The 21,342-nt window shown below is 44.7% G+C and overlaps 1 protein-coding gene across 1 annotated transcript; it reads right to left on the bottom strand.

The window, feature by feature from the left end:
• Positions 1 to 1,216: 1,216 nt before the first annotated feature.
• On the bottom strand, positions 1,217 to 2,561 carry LOC125547437 (probable O-methyltransferase 2). Its single transcript, XM_048711301.1, has 2 exons — positions 1,908 to 2,561; positions 1,217 to 1,734 (listed from the first exon to the last, which is right to left on the bottom strand). The coding sequence occupies exons 1-2, from the start codon at positions 2,544 to 2,546 to the stop codon at positions 1,435 to 1,437; spliced, it is 939 nt and encodes a 312-aa protein (XP_048567258.1). The 5' UTR covers positions 2,547 to 2,561; the 3' UTR covers positions 1,217 to 1,434.
• Positions 2,562 to 21,342: the final 18,781 nt, after the last annotated feature.

The raw sequence follows: 21,342 nt of genomic DNA, 5'->3' as shown, positions 1-21,342 counted from the left end.
AGTGAGCTGTGACTCCCCTGAACTCTGTATGGTCCTCCTTCGATGCTTCGTGGGTCTCTTGTTGTCCATAAAAAATCACAGTAAATTTTTATCGCGTTTAGACTTTGTTTGGTATGGATTTTCCGCGAAAGAAAAAATAGCCGAAAAGCAGAACAAAATGACACTGGACACTAGGTCAATAGGTTAGTTACCAAAATTATATAAAAGTGCACCAAAACCATACAAAATTATTGTAGACAGGGCAGGAGTACTTCATAAATTATAGATACGTTGGAGACATATCACTCATGAAGCACCGCTGGTGGATGCAGAAGAAAGACTGCACGAATTTCTCGGAGGACTTATGTAATTTCATATTTTTGTAAGGGCTGAGTCTAGTAAGTATATGACCATGGAAACTTTCCGCAAAAAGAAGGATAATATCACTAAAATGTCACATATGTACTAATGCACCTGAAAAGGTAACGGAACTCAACCAGTGCAATTAAACGAAAGCATTAAATATCAGATTTAAAACTTGAAGACAAACACATTCGTCACCATAGTGTCTCTCTAAACAACTCTTATCATTTTTTTGGTTACATCATTGCCTTCCCATGTTACTGGTTGATGAATACAAGGGAAGGACTCCAGTAGCCATAATGAACTTCGTGGATCTTTGTGATATGAGTAGCCTTTTCCCAATATTCTTCTCATATTTTTGTGAACAAAAGTAAAATATATTTCTCTTTCGAGAGTATGTGGCCATTGGACTTTCTCTTATATCAAACATCAATTTAGGTCCTGGTAGAGCATACACAATAATGCATACACAAACCGACCGATCATATAGTGCTTCTAGAAAGAAATGATGCACAGATACTAAAAACAATCCAAGCTTGTCAACTAAGAAGTTATATGATGATAACCTCACGAGTATAAGGCACTCCATTTAACTTTCTTCATCAGATCACATCATCCATATATAAACAAAGGAAAACTTCAAAGGTTTCTAAGAGTACGTCTTGCTGGACAAACTTCATAAGCTTTTGTGAAACCATTCATTGATAGACATGGAAGACATCTCATGCTCCCACTTGATAATATTGTAGTCAATATTGTACCCTGCTTTCTTGAAGAGCTCATGCCGGTCATACTTATTCCGTCAACGGCTCGTATTTGGAAGCATAATTAGCATGTACCCGAGAAAGAAACACACTCATTATATCAACATACATACACAAACAGACTTATTATTTAATACTTCAAAGAGGGAAAGATACAAATTAAAGATAATAGAAATTACAAGCTTGTCACTGTTACATGATAATATCCTTGCAAACATAAGGAACTCCCTTTATTTTTATTCACTGGAGTTCATCATCCACACATAAACAAAGCACACTGCAAGGGTACTTCAGAGTACGCCTTTTGGATAAACTTTCGAGAAAGGCTTCACTTGTAGACCTCAATGACACCTCGTGCACCGGGTTTCTTGATAATTTTATAGTCGGTGAACCCTGCTTTCATGAAGAGCTCACGCCAGTCATTTTCGCTACGTTGACGGCCTCTAGTGAACACAAGCATGAGCAAGTCCATGAGAGTCTGGGCCTCAAACATGACAGGCCCTAGTGATGGTTCGACCACAATATCAATGACAATCACCTTCCCTCCCTCCTCACGGGAAGGAATGGCATTCTTACACTGGGTAAGGATCTTCACACAATCGTCGTCACTCCAGTGGTGCAGCACAAGCTACGTCCAAAGAGTATATATATAGCCCAGTTATCCTCTCAATCAGTTGACTATGTAATTCTATCATTTCTATACCACAAGTTTTTAAATTTATTTGGTCATTGTTTTCAGTAGTAAAATAGTACTATGAAAATTAAGTCACCGTTCCCATCCAAGAAAAAATAAATACGTACCTTGAGCATCACGGCCTGAGCCTTTGGGACGGTGTGGAAGAGGTCACCGGCGACATAGTTGACCACACAGTCAGATGGAGTCTTTTCGATCACCTTGGGGAGATCCAGCACGGTGCACTTGACGTGCGGGTGGGCCTTGGTGATGGCCCTCGCCGTCTTTCCATCGCCACCGCAGCAGTCTGTCAGAGACTCGAGCCCCTTAAAGAGGTCATGGCACTCACGCATGATGGTGCCGATCCCCAGGTTGTCGTGGGCTTCCAGACCTTCGGTGACCAGCGCGTCGAGCTCCGGGTCCAAGGCCGCCGTGGTCTCGTCGAAGAGCGACGCGCTATGCACGTCCTCGAACACCGACGGCACCGGTCCGGTGACGTCCTTCTTGAACCAGTCGGCCATCCCCAGCGCGGCCTCCATGTAGTGCGGCGACGTGCCGGCGAGCACGAAGGATGTCTGGCTGTGGTGTTCGTCCGCAACGACATCGTCCACCAGGACGCGGGACAATGGGTTGAGGCGGAAGAGCTCCGCCCCCGAATCGTCCTTGCCGCCGGCGGCGAAGACGCCTGAGGTGACCAGCGCGCGCATCAGGCGGCCGAGGAACGGCTGCTTGCTTGCGGGGATGATCGAAACTCTAGATATGGACATAGAATGATTAAAGATTAGGATGGTTGAATGTATACTATGTAGAAGAGTATACATAAAAAATTTGAAACTTCAGATGGATAGTTGAATACCTAGTAAAGAAACTACTGAAATTGAGGGATCGATGAATGGATCAGGAGTCGTGGATACGTACTGTCCTGACGCTCACATACACGTATTAACCTATTGCCGGATGGCCGGGTTGCCGGCACGGCCGCACAGCGCAACAACAGTCTACCGAACTGCCGCGCGCAGCAGCGACAACAAGCGGCCAAGGTGCTTAGCGGCGGAGCGACGGGCCGACGATACGACGAAAGACGAACCGACGATTGAAGGCACAAGCCAGATCTTCAAATTAATTTGTTTCATATGTATACGCGTGCGCTGTGCGGCCGTCGTGGCTGATGCTTCGCTAATCTCTACCTAGCTACCTTTTTTTTGACTTTCTACCTAGCTACCTGATCGGGCCAAGCACATCTCATTTATTTTCCACACAATTTTTTCGTTATCTATTTTTTACTTATACTCTATATGTATACACATCATGGGCCCCCCTTCGGCCTGGGCCCTGGGCCGCCGCCCCTCTGCCCATGCCCCAGGGCCGGCCCTGCTCACTGCAAACTGAAAGGAGATCAAAAATTAGTTCCGTCGCCAGGACTTGGACTACGACGGATTTGTGTGCTATTTACAATGAGAACAGGGCTAGTTCGACAAATGTAGTTGTGATGGTTCACTGTGACGCCAACCACAACACCTTAGGCTCAGTCTGCAGTTCATGTGCTAGACTGAAATCTAGTTAATTACTATGGATATCTTGGCGCTTCTAGTGATACCAAAAACAAAAAAAAAATCTTCCCACACACCTGAAAGAATTACATCTAGCTAAAAACTTAGTTTGCAAGCACGAGACACTGTTGAGGCAATAATGCCAGGACCAATAATTAGATCATCAGTAGTTAACCGCCTCTGCACATGTCAACGGTCAACTGTCATATAATCAGGAGCACAACTCTTTTTTCCTTTTCAAGGCATACAAGGATATCTTGCAGTCATCGTTTAGAAGAAAATCTAGCCATGCCAGACAACCGAGTGTATAGGCCTATATACCTTTAGAAGAAAATCTAGCAACGCATGCGTTGATGTCTAGCTGGAGTGAAGGGTCTGGGCATGCCACAGAGCAAGGGGGCAATAGCCTGCAGAGTTGGACATGGTATCATTTATGTGCTTCCATTGGCTATGAGTGATCCTAGAACATGGTGGTGGGCGCAGGTCGCAACATTGACAACACCCGTACCAGCAACCTGCCTTTCTCCTGCCTTAGTCGGTTGCATTAGGGTGCACCCTAAAATTCCTGATGCCTCCAAAGCCTAGATGACCCATGACCAAGGACATGTGTGTCCACTTTTTTCTATTTTACGTAAGTGCAACTATGTATATCTATGCTATGTTAGGCCAGCGCGTCATAAGCTAAGGTCTCCACACGTGTATCTTGCGTGCTAGCTTCATAGGGTTCTAATGAGAGAAACAAGAGAAGCAAGCGGGGATATATATTGAGTCATATGAGTGTGATCTTGCTTGTTGCACTAGTAGAAAACGGGCCTTTTGTCCCGGTTCGTAAGGGTCTTTTGTCCTGGTTCCAGAACCGGGACTAAAGGGTCGTTACTAATGCCCTGACCCTTTAGTCCCGGTTCTAACCAGAACCGGGACAGATGGGCCTCCACGTGGCCTGCGCGCTGAGCCCAGGCAGGAGGGCCTTTGGTCCCGGTTGGTGGCACCAACCGGGACCAATAGGCATCCACGCGTCAGCACTTCTGTAGCTGGGGTTTTTTTGTTTTTTTTGAAGGGGGGGGGGGTTGGGGGTTTTGGGGGGTTAATTTAGGTATTTCATATATTGTGTTAGATAGCTAATTAATAGAGAGAAGTGTCCTCTCTTATGTCCGTGCTTGGTCGTCCCTACGTACTATACATACGTATAGAGAGGACTAGACACGCTAGCTAGCTAGTAAGCAAACGAAGGAAACAGAAGATCGTCATGAACATATATGCATACAGAGAGAAGTGATATTGACCACCTCTCCTTCTCCGAGAGATTGGTCGAACAACAAGTTCTCGTATATCTATCGTCCGACACTACCGGCTACATATATACAATAATTATCTCTTACAAATATAATCTCCTAAATTATGGACGCATGGTCCACATAGTATTCTCCGTCTTCAGCGATCACGTGGTCAAGAAAGAATGCCGCCAATTCCTCTTGAATTGCTCGCATGCGATCTGGTGCTAGGAGTTCATTCCGCATCCGAAACATCTAATTTGAAGAAGGGGGTCAATACATATATATATATGAATGAATGGAAACTCAACACAAATGATGGTAATAAAATAAAATTGTGAATATTGTTATTTACGCACTTCATATTGTTCGGCAGAGTATCCGCCCCGCTCACAGGTCGTGTGGCGCATGGACTGGCAGACGTAGTATCCACAGAAATCATTCCCTTGTTCCTGCCACAACCACTTTACAAGAAATAGAGGTCAATCAAACTGATAAGCAAGAATGCCAAATGGTATTGATGAAACTAGCGCTTGAATCACTAGTAGATGCGTGGAACATGCTACTATAGTACTTACTTTCGGGTGTCTAAATTGCAGCTCCTTCGGCAGTCCCGGAGCTTTTCTGGTGAATTTTCTCCAAACCCTGCCGGACAAAGAAAACAATTACTTGATATCAGGAAATGAACAAAGTTGCTGATATGGTGGATAATGATCGATTTAACTTACTTCTGGAGGATTTCAGTCATGTCCGGATACTCCTGGGGATCTTTTCGTCTAGAGTCCAAGACAGTTACTACTCCCTGCTCAAGTCTAATCTCTAGGAGAATATAGTGGTAACTGCGCACGCATGCATAACTCATCAATCACATTACTATAAGCTGGACCAATATATAAGGGAAACCGAATATGCACAAGACAGTAACACTCACTTGAAGTTGTAAGGAAAGAGTATTATATCTTTGTTTTCATTTATTTTGAATGATCGTAGCAAGTTGGCCTCGGTATCTTCGGGCCTTTTTTCAACCTCAGTTGCATCTATGAGATATGTGTTAACGAACCCAATATCACCGATTTGTCTTTTCTTCAATTCGGCGATCTTCAATCTGCATAATATAGTGAGGATAATTATAAATACATGCAATCAAAGAGCTGAGCTATATAGAGAGACTTAATGACAGAAGTAGTAGTACTTACAGACAGTAGCAGGTGACCGTTGCTTTATCGAGGGCCAATTGATTGAAAAACTGATAGAACTCCTCAAATGGAATAGAAAACAGTTCAATTCCAACGAGGTCATGCTCCGGCTTAACTCTCGCATACAAAGTACTCCTCCCCCCAGACTCTCTGCAGATTTTCAAGTACCAGTCATGCAATCTTCGCATCATCGTTGATAGAGATTTTTCATCTTTGACGAGAGGCTTCCCGTACTCGTATCTGTGTATCTGCACCTCCATGGGATCATAATGTACATCGTCGGGCAGGTAATCGTCAAGATTGCTACAACCGGGCACCATCCTCGGATCGACGATGTCGCTAGGCACCTTGAGCGGGGGGCACGATTGCTTCGCTTGTTCGCCGAGCTGGGAAATTTGTTTCCCAGCTGCTCGTCGTTCTTTCAGCCTTTGATCACTGACTGTACTTCTCGACCGCTCCGCTTCGGCCCATGTCTTTGCAATAATGCGCTCATAGTTGCCTTTCGGCGGAGACTTGGGTGGTTTTGCCAGGGCAGCCAGAGTGCGCTTCACTTTCACCGGATCTACCTTCTCCTCCGGAGGTGGATGTCTCTGTGCTTTCAACCCTTGAAACCAGCCCTTCACTTCGGTTCGCGCTATCTTCGCATTCTCCTCCGGGGTCATCTCGTATGGTAACTTCTCTGGAGTCTTCAGAGAAGGACCGAATCTGTATGTCCTCCCGCCTCTGGCTGTACTGCTAGACGCCGGCAGAGCAGACGGAGCGACAGTCTTCTTTACTTGCTTACGAGGCGGAGGAGAAGGACTATGACGTGCCGGAGCAGCTACCGGAGCGGCGGCGGGTCTCTTCCGCCCTTGCTGACGAGGCGGAGAAGGAGGAGGCTGGCTGCTCGCGCGCGCCGGCGCAGGTGGAGTGCCGCCACGCACCGGAGAAGGAGCCGGCCGAGGGCCCTGATCGTCACTCGCCGGAGGAGGAGGCGGTGGAGGAGGCGGAGTGCCCTGACTCGCCGAAGGAGGAGGAGGAGGCGGAGGCGTCCAGTTCGGAAGGTTGATGAGCTCCTTCTGCCATAGGCATGGAGTCTTCAGAGAAGAACCCAGCCGAGTCTCCCCTTCTCCGGTAGGGTGGTCAAGCGGGAGGTCCTCAAATCCCTCCGTTATTTCATCCACCATCACCTTAGCATATCCTTCTGGAATCGGCCAGCAGTGAAAAGTTGCGCCGGGTTCATTAGGAAAAACAGAGCCAACAGCCACCTTGACCTTCATATTAATCCATTGCGTCATAAGGTGGCAATTTTGAGCCTCCGTGATAGCATCCACGGGATAGCTGGCAGGAGCCGTCAAGACAAGATCCGGCTGAAGCAGCTCGGTGGAAGCCACGCTGCTTCTCCGCTGAGATGGCGGGGTAGCTTCAGGGGAAGCTTCGGCAAGTCGTTTGCTGCGATTTGCTTCTCATTCCTCTATCGCTTGTACCCTTGCGTGCAGCGCCTGCAGTTCGGTCTGCTGCACTTTTTTCCTCCTCTCGTGGCTTTTGTAACTGCCTGCGTCCGGAAACCCAGCCTTCCACAGAATGGAGCCTGGCGTGCCTCGTGTCCGTCCAGGGTGCTTAGGATTTCCGAGGGCCTTTGTGAGCTCGTCGTTCTCTCTGTCTGGAAGGAACGTCCCTTTCTACGCTGCAGCAATATAGTACCGAAGCTTCTTCAAGGGTATGTCAAGTTGCTCGCTCGTCCAAATGCACTTCCCTGTTACAGGGTCCAAGGTTCCGCCAGCCCCGAAGAACCAAGTACGGCAACGGTCTGGCCAGTTCATTGTCTCTGGTTCGATCCATTTTTCAACCAGATCATTCTCAGCCTTGGCCCACTTAGGCCGGGCTACGAGGTAGCCACCTGACCCCGTGCGATGGTGATGCTTCTTCTTCGCAGCATTTTTCTTGTTTGTCGCCGACATCTTCTTACTCTTTTCCGATGTCTTGTTGGCCACAAATGCGGGCCAGTGATCTCTGATCTTCTCATATCTGCCCTTGAATTCTGGTGTCTCTTTTTTATCGACAAACCTATTTAGCTCTTTCTTCCACCTCCTGAATAGGTCTGCCATCCTCTTAAGAGCAAAAGACTTGATTAATTGCTCTTTAACTGGCTTCTCCGTATCATCCTCTGGCGGTAGGTGAAATTTGACTTCAGCTCAGTCCAAAGATCATTTTTCTGCATATCATTGACGTAAGACACCTCAGGGTCTTCTGTAGCCGGCTTTAACCATTGCTGGATGCTGATCGGGATCTTGTCCCTAACCAGAACCCCGCACTGAGCAACAAATGCGTTCTTTATTCGGATGGGTTCAATCGGTTGGCCATCGGGCGCGATTGCTATGATCTCAAACCTTTCATCCGAGCTCAACTTTTTCTTCGGGCCTCATCTCTTTACCTCAGTTGTACTCGATCCGGAGGGCTAGAAAAAAGAACAAAGACTTAATTAATATGTGTACATACCAAAACAATGAATGCATAAATTAGCTAGTCAGCACAGGCTTAACTAATATATATACCTGGCCGGACTCGGTTCGGTCACCGGAGCCGTCATCACGGTCTCCTTCTTGCACCGGCATTGGGTCACCGGAGCCGTCCTCACGTTCTCCTTCTTGCACCGGCATTAGGTCACCGGAGCCAGCTTCTTCACCCTCTCCTTCCAGACCATCGGTGTCATTGAGAAACAACGAGACGACATCACTTCCTTCTGCGATTATGTCCCTCAACAACGCTTCTTTTGCTTCGTCTCGGGCGGTGTCCATAGTTTCTACAAATATTTACAACATGGCAATTATTATTCAAACATGACAGATGGATATATTAGTGGCAAACGTAGATCTAGCTAGCTAATCACAATAAGGAATCATATTAATTAGTGGCCTCGACGCTGCTTCTCTAGGGTTTCGGGTGGCCTCGACAACGCTTCAAGGGTTAGGGGTGGCCTCGAGAACGCTTCAAGGAGGGGGTAATATCGACCCCCCCTACGTGTTGAAGCTATCGGGAGGGGGTATATCGACAACGACGACACTACATCTATGTCCCTCGACGACCCTCGTTCCCGATAAAAAAAGAGGAAGAAGAAGAAAAAAAAGAGGAGAAGAAAGAATAGAGGAGTAGAACTCCTCTATTCTTTCTTCTCCTCTTTTTTTTTCTTATTCCTCTTCTTTTTTTAGCCTCTTCTTCCTCTCATGTTTGAGAGGATCGCCGAGGGGTCGGGAGGTTGCCTAGTGTCAAAGGATTCAACAAAACCATGTCTTCATCATTAGGCGAAAGTAACAGGTGCATGATGGTACGAAGTTCTCCAAACTTATTTTGGAACGGAGTCCCAGATAGGATAATTCGCTTTTTGGTACAAAGTTCAGCAAGAACCTTCCAAATATCGTTATTTGGAAGGCCTTTGCTGAAATTCGTACAAAAATGCAAATTATCCTATCCAGGACTCCATTCCAGAATAACTTTGGAGGACTTCGTACCATCATGCCCTGGTTACTTCCGGCTAATGATGAAGCCATGGATTTCTTCAATACTTTGACACTAGGAAACCTCTCTCGACCCCTCGGCGATCCTCGACCCCTCAAACCCTCGACGACCCTGGAACCCTCGACCCCTAGACGACCCTTGAACCCTCGACCCTCGATCCCTAGACCCTATAGAACCCTCGAACCCTCGACCCTGAAACCCTCGACCCTTGACCCCTTAATGACCCTCGACCCTCTACCCTAGTTCCCGACCCTCGACCCCTTGGCAATCCTCGACACCCTCGTTCCCGATAAAAATTAAGAAGAAGAAGAAGAAGAAGAAGAAGAAAGAGGAGAAGAAGAAAGGAATAGCTAGAGGAGAAGATCGAAGAAAAAAAAGAAGAAAAAAAAGAGGAGAAGAAGAAAGGAATAGTGGAGAATAAGAGAAAATAGTATATTCTATTTTCTCTTCCTCTCCACTATTCCTTTCTTCTTCTCCTCTTCTTTTTCTTCTTTTTTCTTCTTCTTATTTATTTCTCCTCTTCTTTTTCTCTCCTCTTCTTCTTTCTTTCCTCTTCTTATTTTCTTCTTTCCTATCCTTCTTTTTCTAAAATTGTAACTTTTGCATATATAAAACTTTTCTAAAATTGTAACTTTCTATATATGAACAAAAAACTTTCTATGAACAAAAAAACATTTTTAACATATATATATTTAGCAAATTCTAGCCACATACATCACATACACATATACATTATAGCCACATACACATATACATCACATATGAACAAAAAAAAACTAATAAAACTAAAAAAACATATTGCAACATATGAACACAAACATATAGCCACATACATACACATACATTATATATATATATGAAAAAAAATTAAACTAATAAAAAAAGTGGTGGCGCCGGTGGGGCAGAGGGGCATGGCGGCAGCGGTGGCGTCGGCGGGGCAGGGCAGGGCAGGGGCGCGGGAGCGAGGCAAGGCAGGGGCGCGAGGCAGGTGCTCACAGAGGGGTGGCGGAGCACGGCGGGCGGCGTCGGGGCGCGGGGAGCGGCGCCGGCGTCGGGGCAGATGGCGTCGAGGGCGGCGGCGAAGGCAAAGTTGAGCAGCCTGACGGTGAGGTGGACCAGCCTGACGGCATCGGAGGCGGCGGCGACGACGAGGTGGAGCAGCCTGATGGCTCGACAATGAGGTGGAGCAGCCTGACGGCTCGGCGGCGACGGCGACGAGGCAGAGCAGTGGGCGTCGGGCGGAGAAGAAAGGGATGGATTTTGGAGAAACTGCTAAGTGCTGCTTATATAGCAAAGCCTTTAGTCCCGGTTCGTGGCACAAACCGGGACTAATGCCCCCGTTTAGTCCCGGTTGGTGCCACCAACCGGGACCAAAGGCCTTGTGCTGCCCCGCGCCCAAATGTTTAGTCCCACCTCGCTAGTTGAGAGGGAGCCGCACCTGTTTATAAGGTGCGGTGCGCCTTCCCTCTCGAGCTCCTCTCTAAAGCAGGCTTTCGGGCCTAACCGTGCAATGTGTGCTTGTGGGCCTACTGGGCCTCCGGCGGGCCTGAATCCTGGCCCATGGTAGGGTTTCTAGTCGTATTCAGGCCGTGGGTGCCCAGTAGGTGGCACTTTTTTTGTTTCTACTTACAACAAAATACTTATTGTTGCTATATTTAATTTTTTTCCAGTTTTTTTGTTTTGTTTTCTGCATTATTTATTTTCTTTTGTTTTTTGCTTTATTTTTTAATTCTTTTTGCTTTCTGTTAGTGCCATTAGTTTTAAAATTTGAATAGTTTAAATTTGAATTTTTTAAAATTTGTGTGAATCACTAGTTTATGAATAAGTTTACTATTAAAATTGATTTTTGAGTCAATCTTTTTCCTGCTATTTAATATTACTGTGTTTTATCATTATACTCAATTTGGTAATTTTAGTTAGTCATAACAAATATTATAGGCATTTTTTTCCTTTTTGCTATTTATTTTTTCATTTCTACTTAGAACTAAATACTTATAGTTTTTTAGTGATTTCTTTTTTATTTTAGGTCACAAATATTATAAACTTCTCTGTTAGTGAACATAGATGCACTTATAGAGAAAATTAAACCTAAATTCATAATTAATTTCAGAGAAATTCCTTATGAATTTAGGTCCAATTTTCTCTATAGGTGCATCTATTTTCACTTTGAGAGGAGCTCAACAACGCAGAGAGGGACGGGCTTATAAACAGGTGTGGGCGCCCTTCGGTTGGCGAGGTGGGACTACACTCCAGGTGCAACGAGGGCCAACCCTTTAGTCCCGGTTTGTGGCACAAACCGGGACTAATGGTCATGGGCCAGGGGCGAGCCCTATTTTTTTTTCCAGTTTTTTTGTTTTGTTTTCTGCATTATTTATTTCCTTTTGTTTTTTGCTTTATTTCTTAATTCTTTTTGCTTTTAGTTTTAGAAAAATTATAAACTTTCTGTTAGTGCCATTAGTTGTCAAATTTGAAAACACTTTTTTAGTTTTTTTGTTTTCTTTGTTGCTTTATTTATTTTATTTTGTTTCTACATACAACAAAATACTTATTGTTGCTATTTTTATTTTTTTCCAGTATTTTCGTTTTGTTTTCTATATTATTTATTTTCTTTTGTTTCTTGCTTTATTTTTTAATTCTTTTTGCTTTTAGGTCAGCAAAATTATAAACTTTCTGTTAGTGCCATTAGTTTTAGAAAAAATGTAAACTTTCTGTTAGTGCCATTAGTTTTCAAATTTGAATAGTTAAAATTTGAATTCTTTGAAATTTGTGTGAATCACAAGTTTGTGATTAACTTTACTAAAAAAATGAACATAGATGCACCTATAGAGAAATTTCGACCTAAATTCATAGTTTTCAAATAGACTCTGAAAAAGTTGGCATAGCATACTCGTGTGTTACAAATTTGGCATGGTATCATCATAATAGTTGCGGGAAAAAGTCTTCACTTTTTCTTCGCTTGTGTCATTTGCTTATTGCGCCGTAACCATGGATAATCTTCATCGTTTATCAGGATGCTTGGGTCAGCCTTGACATTGAAGGGAGGAATTTCATGAAACTTTTCATAATCTTCAGACATGTCTGTCTTGCCCTCCACTCCCAGGATGTCCCTTTTTCCTGAAATAACTATGTGGCACTTTGGCTCATCGTATGATGTATTCGTTTCCTTATCTTTTCTTTTTCTCGGTCTGGTAGACATGTCCTTCATATAGATAACCTGTGCCACATCATTGGCTAGGACGAACGGTTCGTCAGTGTACCCAAGATCAGATCGACTGTTGTCATTCCGTACTGTGGGTGTACATGTACCCCGCCTCCTGACAGATTGACCCATTTGCACTTAAACAAAGGGACCTTAAAATCTTGTCCGTAGTCAAGTTCCCATATGTCCACTATGTAACCATAATATGTGTCCTTTCCCTTCTCGGTTGTTGCATCAAGGCGGACACCGCTGTTTTGGTTGGTGCTCTTTTGATCTTGGTCAATCGTGTAAAATGTATTCCCATTTATCTCGTATCCTTTGTAAATCAATACAGTCATAGATGGTCCCCTGGACAACAAGTACAACTCATCATAAACAGTGTTGTCACCTCTGAGACGTGCTTCCAACGAACTGCTGAAAGTCCTAATGTGTTCACATGTAATCCAGTCGTCGCACTGCTCCGGGTGTTTGGAGCGCAGACTGTTCTTGTGTTCATCGACATACGGGGTCACCAAGGTAGAGTTCTGTAGAACTGTGTTGTGTGCTTGAGACCAAGAATGCCCGTCCCTGCATATTATTGAGTCCGCTCCTAGCGTGCCTTTTCCAGTCAGTCTCCCCTCATACCGCGATTTAGGGAGACCTATCTTCTTAAGGCCAGGAATGAAGTCAACACAAAACCCGATGACATCCTCTGTTTGATGGCCCATGGAGATGCTTCCTTCTGGACTAGCGCGGTTACGGACATATTTCTTTAGGACTCCCATGAACCTCTCAAAGGGGAACATATTGTGTAGAAATACGGGCCCCAAAATGACAATCTCGTCGACTAGATGAACTAGGACATGCGTCATGATATTGAAGAAGGATGGTGGGAACACCAGCTCGAAACTGACAAGACATTGCGCCACATCACTCCTTAGCCTTGGTATGATTTCTGGATCGATCACCTTCTGAGAGATTGCATTGATGAATGCACATAGCTTCACAACGGCTAATCGGACGTTTTCCGGTAGAAGCCCCCTCAATGCAACTGGAAGCAGTTGCGTCATAATCACGTGGCAGTCATGAGACTTTAGGTTCTGCAACTTTTTCTCTGGAATATTTATTATTCCCTTTATATTCGACGAGAAGCCAGTCGGGACCTTCATACTGAGCAGGCATTCAAAGAAGATTTCTTTCTCTTCTTTCGTAAGAGCGTAGCTGGCAGGACCTTCATACTGCTTTGGAGGCATGCCGTCTTTTCCGTGCAAACGTTGCAGGTCCTCCCGTGCCTCAGGTGTATCTTTTGTCTTTCCATACACGCCCAAGAAGCCTAGCAGGTTCACGCAAAGGTTCTTCATCATGTGCATCACATCAATTGAAGAGCGGACCTCTAGGTCTTTCCAGTAGGGTAGGTCCCAAAATATAGATTTCTTCTTCCACATGGGTGTGTGTCCCTCAGCGTCATTCGGAACAGCTAGTGCGCCGGGACCCTTTCCAAAGATTACGTGTAAATCATTGACCATAGCAAGTACGTGATCACCGGTACGCATGGCGGGCTTCTTCCGGTGATCTGCCTCGCCTTTGAAATGCTTGCCTTTCTTTCGACATTGATGGTTGGTCGGAAGAAATCAACGATGGCCCAGGTACACATTCTTCCTGCATTTGTCCAGGTATATACTTTCAGTGTCATCTAAACAGTGTGTGCATGCGTGGTATCCTTTGTTTGTCTGTCCTGAAAGGTTACTGAGAGCGGGTCAATCGTTGATGGTCACGAACAGCAACACCTTTAGGTTAAATTCCTCTTGTCTGTGCTCATCCTACGTACGTACACCGTTTCCGTTCCACAGCTGTAAAAGTTCTTCAACTAATGGCCTTAGGTACACATCAATGTCGTTGCCGGGTTGCTTAGGGACTTGGATGAGAACTGGCATCATAATGAACTTCCGCTTCATGCACATCCAAGGAGGAAGGTTATACATACATAGAGTCATATGCCAGGTGCTGTGATTGCTGCTCTGCTCCCCGAAAGGATTAATGCCATATGCGCTTAAAGCAAACCATACGTTCCTTGGGTCCTTTGCAAACTCATCCCAGTACTTTCTCACGATTTTTCTCCACTTCGACCCGTCAACGGGTGCTCTCAACTTCCCGTCTTTCTTACGGTCCTCACTGTGCCATCACATCGACTTGGCATGCTTTCCGTTTCTGAACAGACGTTTCAACCGTGGTATTATAGGAGCATACCACATCACCTTCGCAGGAACCCTCTTCCTGTGGGGCTCGCCGTGAACATCACCAGGGTCATCTCGTCTGATCTTATACCGCAATGCACCGCATACCGGGCATGCGCTCAGATCCTTGTATGCACCGCGGTATAGGATGCAGTCATTAGGGCATGCATGTATCTTCTCCACCTCCAATCCTAGAGGGCATACGACCTTCTTTGCTGCGTATGTACTGTCGGGCAATTCGTTATCCTTTGGAAGCTTCTTCTTCAATATTTTCAGTAGCTTCTCAAATCCTTTGTCAGGCACAGCATTCTCTGCCTTCCACTGCAGCAATTCCAGTACGGTACCGAGCTTTGTGTTGCCATCTTCGCAATTGGGGTACAACCCTTTTTTGTGATCCTCTAACATGCGATCGAACTTCAGCTTCTCCTTTTGACTTTCGCATTGCGTCCTTGCATCGACAATGACCCGGCGGAGATCATCATCATCGAGCACATCGTCTGGTTCCTCTTGATCTTCAGCAGCTTCACCCGTTGCAACATCATTGGGCACATCGTCTGGTTCCTCTTGATCTACACCAGCTCCCCCCGTTGCAGCATCACCGTATTCAGCGGGCACATAGTTGTCATCGTACTCTTCTTCTTCGCCGTCTTCCATCATAACCCCTATTTCTCCGTGCCTTGTCCAAACATTATAGTGTGGCATGAAACCATTGTAAAGCAGGTGGGTGTGAAGGATTTTTCGGTCAGAGTAAGACTTCGTATTCCCACAATTAGGGCATGGACAACACATAAAACCATTCTGCTTGTTTGCCTCAGCCGCATCGAGAAACTCATGCACGCCCTTAATGTACTCGGAGGTGTGTCTGTCACCGTACATCCATTGCCGGTTCATCTGCGTGCATTATATATAATTAAGTGTCCAAATTAATAGAAGTTCATCATCACATTAAAACCAAAGTACATACATAGTTCCCATCTAACAACATATAGCTCTCCAGAGCATCTAATTAATTAAACCATACATTGAAACTATGTAAAACATTTTAATGCGAAAACAAAGGCGATCATAATCGCAACCAAGGTAACAATTGATCCAACGGCATAATGATACCAAGCCTTGGTATGAATGGCATATTTTCTAATCTTTCTAATCTTCAAGCGCATTGCATCCATCTTGATCTTGTGATCATCGACGACATCCGCAACATGCAACTCCAATATCTCTTCTCCTCCTCAAATTTTTTATTTTTTCCTTTAAGAAATTGTTTTCTTCTTCAACTAAATTTAACCTCTCGACAATAGGGTCAGTTGGAATTTCCGGTTCACAAACATCCTAGATAAATAAAATCTATGTCACGTTGGTCCGCATAATTTTCATAAACAATAAATGAACCAATAGTTATAAAGATAAATATATACCACATCCGAATCATAGACAGGACGAGGGCCGACGGGGGCGAATACCAAAACCATCGCACTATATAAGATGCAATAATAAAAGTAAGAAAATTATACAAGTATCTATCTAAACATACAAGTAAGAATATTTTTCCTTTTAGAAAGAAGATAAGAACAAGAGGCTCACCACGGTGGTGTCGGTGATGAGATCGGCGCGGGTGATCGACGGCGGTGAAGACGGGGGTGGGGCGTGACGGACCGCTAAATCTAGACAAATCTCGAGGAAAATGGAGCTTTGAGGTCGAGCTTTGAGAGGAGAAAGCTTAACTACTGTGGCTCGGGCATTTCATCGAACACCTCATGCGCATAGGAGGTGAGCTAGAGCACCACAAACCCCTCCCCTCGCCGGCCAGAGAAAAACAGAGCACTGGAGTGCTCTGCTCGCGGGCGAGGGTATATATAGGCACCTCATTGGTCCCGGTTCGTGGCATGAACCGGGACTAAAGGGCAGCCTTTGGTCCCGGTTCAGGCCACCAACCGGGACCAATGGTGGTGGGCCAGGAGCCAGGCCCATTGGTCCCGGTTCGTCCCACCAACCGGGACCAAAAGGTCCAGACGAACCGGGACCAATGGCCCACGTGGCCCGGCCGGCCCCCTGGGCTCACGAACCGGGTCCAATGCCCCCATCTGTCCCGGTTCTAGACTGAACCGGGACTAATGGGCTGACCCGGCCTGGACCATTGCCCCCTTTTCTACTAGTGTTGGTAAAAGAAACTCATGAACAATTATTGCTCTCATTACTTTCTCCCACTATGGAATACCTATCCACTTTCTAAGTATTCCTAGAGCATGTGAGAAGGGGGGGATGAAGTAGCCCTTAGCGTTGGTATGTCCTAACAAGAGGACCGAGAACTTATGGTAGTGGGTAGTGTTGAGTTTGTATCGAATAATTGAGTAAACGCACAAACTTAATGGGTGGCAAACTGATTACTACATGCCCTCATTCCGTGACTATACATTGACTTGAAAGCCAAGAACAAAATAATTAGTTGATGAATTGACATTGTGGATCATTAGTTCAATTTTAAGGTTCGTGTGCATCACCATGGTGCAGAGGAGCATCCCCTCTTCGGATGAAAACATCAATCTTACAATGTTTGTGCATGTATGCATCAAAAGAACTATTTCCTTTGAATTTCGGTTTGCCTGCTAACTCCTCTGAATGTACGGCCGTTTGGTTGATGTCTTGGCCAAATTCGCCAAGCAGCAATCTCGGGCTTCCGATATGAGGGTTGCATGTGACTTTGTGTGAGCTCCCAATCCATAATACGAACCAAACAAACTCGTCTTTTGCCAGCTCAGGCTATGGCGACCCTGCAAGAATCCTCGCCCCCATCGACCAATTTTGTGGAACATGACTAGACTAGCAAACTCTTGGTTTAGGTGATATCCATGGAGTCATGTCACGGGGGTCTCTGACAGCTGCACCACCAGTAAAGTATGGCAACCCCTCTTCTGGGCCCCACTTACTTGTGGCGTGCTTTGTCGATTGCATGCCACCAGTAAGGTCTTTACTTGTGGCTTGTACCTTTTGTTCACACTCCACTAGTGTGAGGTGACGGTGTCATACATTGGGGGTGGCTCACTCGGGGAGCCCGGCCTCTGCCTTGACCATGGCCAAGAAGGTGCAGGTTTAGCCAGAACCCTAAGGATGGTGCTGGAAGCGTTCTTGCCCTCAAAGATAAGGTAGGCGGCAAATTAGATATCATCTACCCCTCTGTAAACCCTAGACCTCCTCTGCCTATTTAAGGGGAGGCTAGGGAACTCTCAATCCTATCTAATCTTAGATAGCAACTCACGGTAGCAAACTCATACACCATTGTAAGCTCTCGCACGAGGTATCTCTGCATCATGAATAAGAAAGACAAGCAGGATGTAGGGTATTACTCTCGGGAGGCTCGAACCTAGGTAAAACCCTCGTGTGATCTCCGATCAAAGACTTCCAACTGCACTTGGACCCTTACCGAGGGATCTGACGGTGTTTCGCACCATCATGTGGGACCCAAGCATAAACTACTAACAATGTGGTCAAGATAAGGCACGCTACCACTTTGTTACTCATTTTTGGTGTTTGGATAACGTGTTGCACCACTAATGGCTTTGAAGCCTCGCTCATCAGCAAACACATTCCTCCTTGCAAAGCAGCACTGTCTCCTTCCCCGGGTAGTCCTGCTGAGAATAACATGAAAGAAGCACAAGTGGTGAAGATCATCTCAATTGGAGACCACGCCACATGTCCAACATAAATTACTTTATTACGTGTAGTTAGAAAACACAGATCCCCAAGCACACAGCTGAAATATCAATCTTATACTAGAACTTATCGCCTTAGGTAAAAAAACATTTAACCAAAATAGAGATTGCTAAAGTGAAATAGAGCAGCATGAATTAAAACATTAACTGAAAATCGAGAGCAAGCAGAGCGCCGAAATTTGCATCCCATATCTCTACTACTTAAAAAGAACGCAAGGTTCCCATTTCACCTCTCTTTCGTTCCACTATTTCCTTCTCCTCTTAGATTTTTTTCCTTCCATCCATTCTCCCTAAAATAGAATCAATTGTCTCATGTTTTACTAACTTACCACAATAAAAACGTATTTTGTTTGGTAAGTCATTAAATTCTTACCAAGTAAGTGCTTAACAATAAAATCTGAGGTAAGTAATGGCGATTGCATATAAGAACTTGTTAAGACTTTAGCGCATCAATATAATAATGGATGTGCGGTCACGGAATAATCTATTAGAATGTTTATACTCCCATTGCAACGCAGGGCAATTGTCTAGTAATACACTAATATTCATATACGATCTTGATTACGGAATGGATGAGATCATGCATGCAAGCAGATGGAGCCAGCTTGTGGGGTGTTTGTTTTCAGGGACTTTTTGGTGTAGGGACTAGAAAAAATCCCTAGCAAACCAAACAGGATGGGGCTTTTTTGGGACTTTTTGCTAAAAGTCCTTAGAAGCACCTCCTTGAGAGTCTTTTTAAAAAGTCCCCGGGACTAGAAAAAGTCCTAGGACTAGAAAACCAAACACCACCTTGGCTTTACGGGTAGGGCCCATCTTAGCCATGCATCTGCATGTATGTACCACTGGTCCACAGACAGCGAATTAAGGTCAGTTTGGTACGTACTCGTACAGCCGTACAGGTACAGCACGTACGTACGTACAGGTTAGTTAAGGCTAGTGATGATACAATTACGTCCAACGTACTTTGCGGTACGATACAACTTGCAGCAGCTGGTTGCTGCAAATAATGACGGATTAATTATTTGGAGATGATGATATGAGGCGAGATGCTCGATCCACTAATTGCTGGCTGTTTGTTTGTTCGCTAGTAGTAGTAAGTATATCGGCTAAGATATTTTTCTGAAAAACTTTTAATCCAGATCAGTAGAACGCGATAAAGAAAACACTACCTAAATACTCTCAATTCTCTCAACATCCACACATGCCATCTCATCCCACATGCCATCTCAACAGCCAAGAAATTATTTATCTTAACATGCATGGGAAATGTCATCTACAGTATATTCTTTCTCAACATGCACACATTTCAACTGACCACACATGCCACCTCATCAATCACACTAATAATATCTATCTTAACATGCATGAAAATACTCCTCCGTTTCTTTATATAAGATGTATCTGTTTTTTGATAAAATTTCACAATATAAGGTGCATTTGTTCTAATTCCTCCTAATTTCGTTCTTAGTCACCCAAGAAAAATGAAAGTATCTCTATCATGATTGCATGTATCTCTCCTTGTAGCAAAAGAAGAAAAGTATTTCTCTCTCTCGATTGCGTGTATCTCTTTCTTTCCTGGATCAACTGATTTACTTGGTAGTAACCAATAATTTACCAAGGGTAATTTTGTGCTAAGTTATCTATAACTTTGTGCCTTGATTACCATGCCGAAAATAATAAACCTTACATAAAGGGACGGAGGGAGTAATAATTTACACACACACACAAATAATAACTAACATCAAGGAACCGAGGGAGTAATAGACACACACACACACACAACTATATGGTAATCAAATATGATATATTATACTTATTTCAGTTTTTATTCAAATATCATCAAAAAATATTAGAATCAATCCCCGCAGCAATGCACAGGGTATCATCTAGTTAAACCAAGATGAGCTATATACTAGTGTAGCGAAGGTGGTCCAAATCATTTTTTTTTGCATGTGCACATGTGCATACTTGGGGGGCCTAACTCTTCTACTTTACTGTTTTCTTTTAGGTGGCGAAAGGTCAATATGGCTGTACCACATCGTACACACTCTTTAAAATAGGAGATAGTTTTTTTAACACAGTACATACGCAAGCGCTCATACATACGCGCATACACTCACCTTATGAACACACACGCACACCCTACCCCTATGAGCACCTTTGACAGACTGAGCCGACATATTATCTTGATATTTATGAAGTCATCCTAGGTGCCTCGTCGTCGACGAGAACGTCTCCTCCCACTGAAAGCGTATCGCCGGAAATCCTGAAATAAATCCAGAAATAATGCAAGCACCAGGACATGAACCCTGTTGGGCTGAGGATACCACTGTCCCTCTAACCATCTAAGGTTGGTTCGCAAATAGGAGAGAGTTAATTATAGTACTACCACACTAGCACGACAACGTCTTTCTCCTGGACTCGGTTTTTGGAAGAGTTGCCAAAGCCTTCTAGTCTCACCGCCGGCCAAGCCACCATCTCCGATGATGTCTTTTGAATCCGAGTGTCACGGTCCAAAGAGTTTTAAGGTGGCCTTCATCGTCTCATCCAGCATCGTCTTCTTCTCTAGATCAATATCAGCGTGCCATCACCATGTGCATGTCGGGGAAGGCAGAGGAACCTCCAAGGGCCGGGATGCATTTTACTCCATAGCTCTAGGGGCGTGCTACGTGTCGGCCGGAAGATCTTTTTAAAAGATCAGCCAGGTTCGAAGCCGTCAGATTTGACACGATGCCGCGTCCGAGCGTCATCCTCACTTTTGCAACATGAGTCGTGTTGCGAGAACTCATTTGCAACACAGGTCTTATTGCAGAAACATTTGCAACACGGGTTGTGTTGCAGATTTTTTTTGCAACACAGGTTCCATTACTGAATTATTTTCCAACACATGTCCTATTATGATTTTTTTTTTGCAAAAAAGGAATCATTG

The sequence above is a fragment of the Triticum urartu genome, chromosome 3 (genome assembly GCF_003073215.2).
Source record: "Triticum urartu cultivar G1812 chromosome 3, Tu2.1, whole genome shotgun sequence".
Classification (NCBI taxonomy): Eukaryota; Viridiplantae; Streptophyta; class Magnoliopsida; order Poales; family Poaceae; genus Triticum; species Triticum urartu.
The sequence above is the reverse complement of the archived record's forward strand: the minus strand, read 5'-3'. Positions and strand labels throughout refer to the sequence as shown.

Excerpts from the sequence above, each read along its gene's own strand:
- LOC125547437 (XM_048711301.1), bottom strand. The coding sequence starts at position 2,546 with ATGTCCATATCTAGAGTTTCGATCATCCCCGCAAGCAAGCAGCCGTTC. Across the intron at positions 1,735-1,907 it reads CTCAGGCCGTGATGCTCAAG|CTTGTGCTGCACCACTGGAG; the intron begins GTACGTATTTAT and ends CTTTGGACGTAG.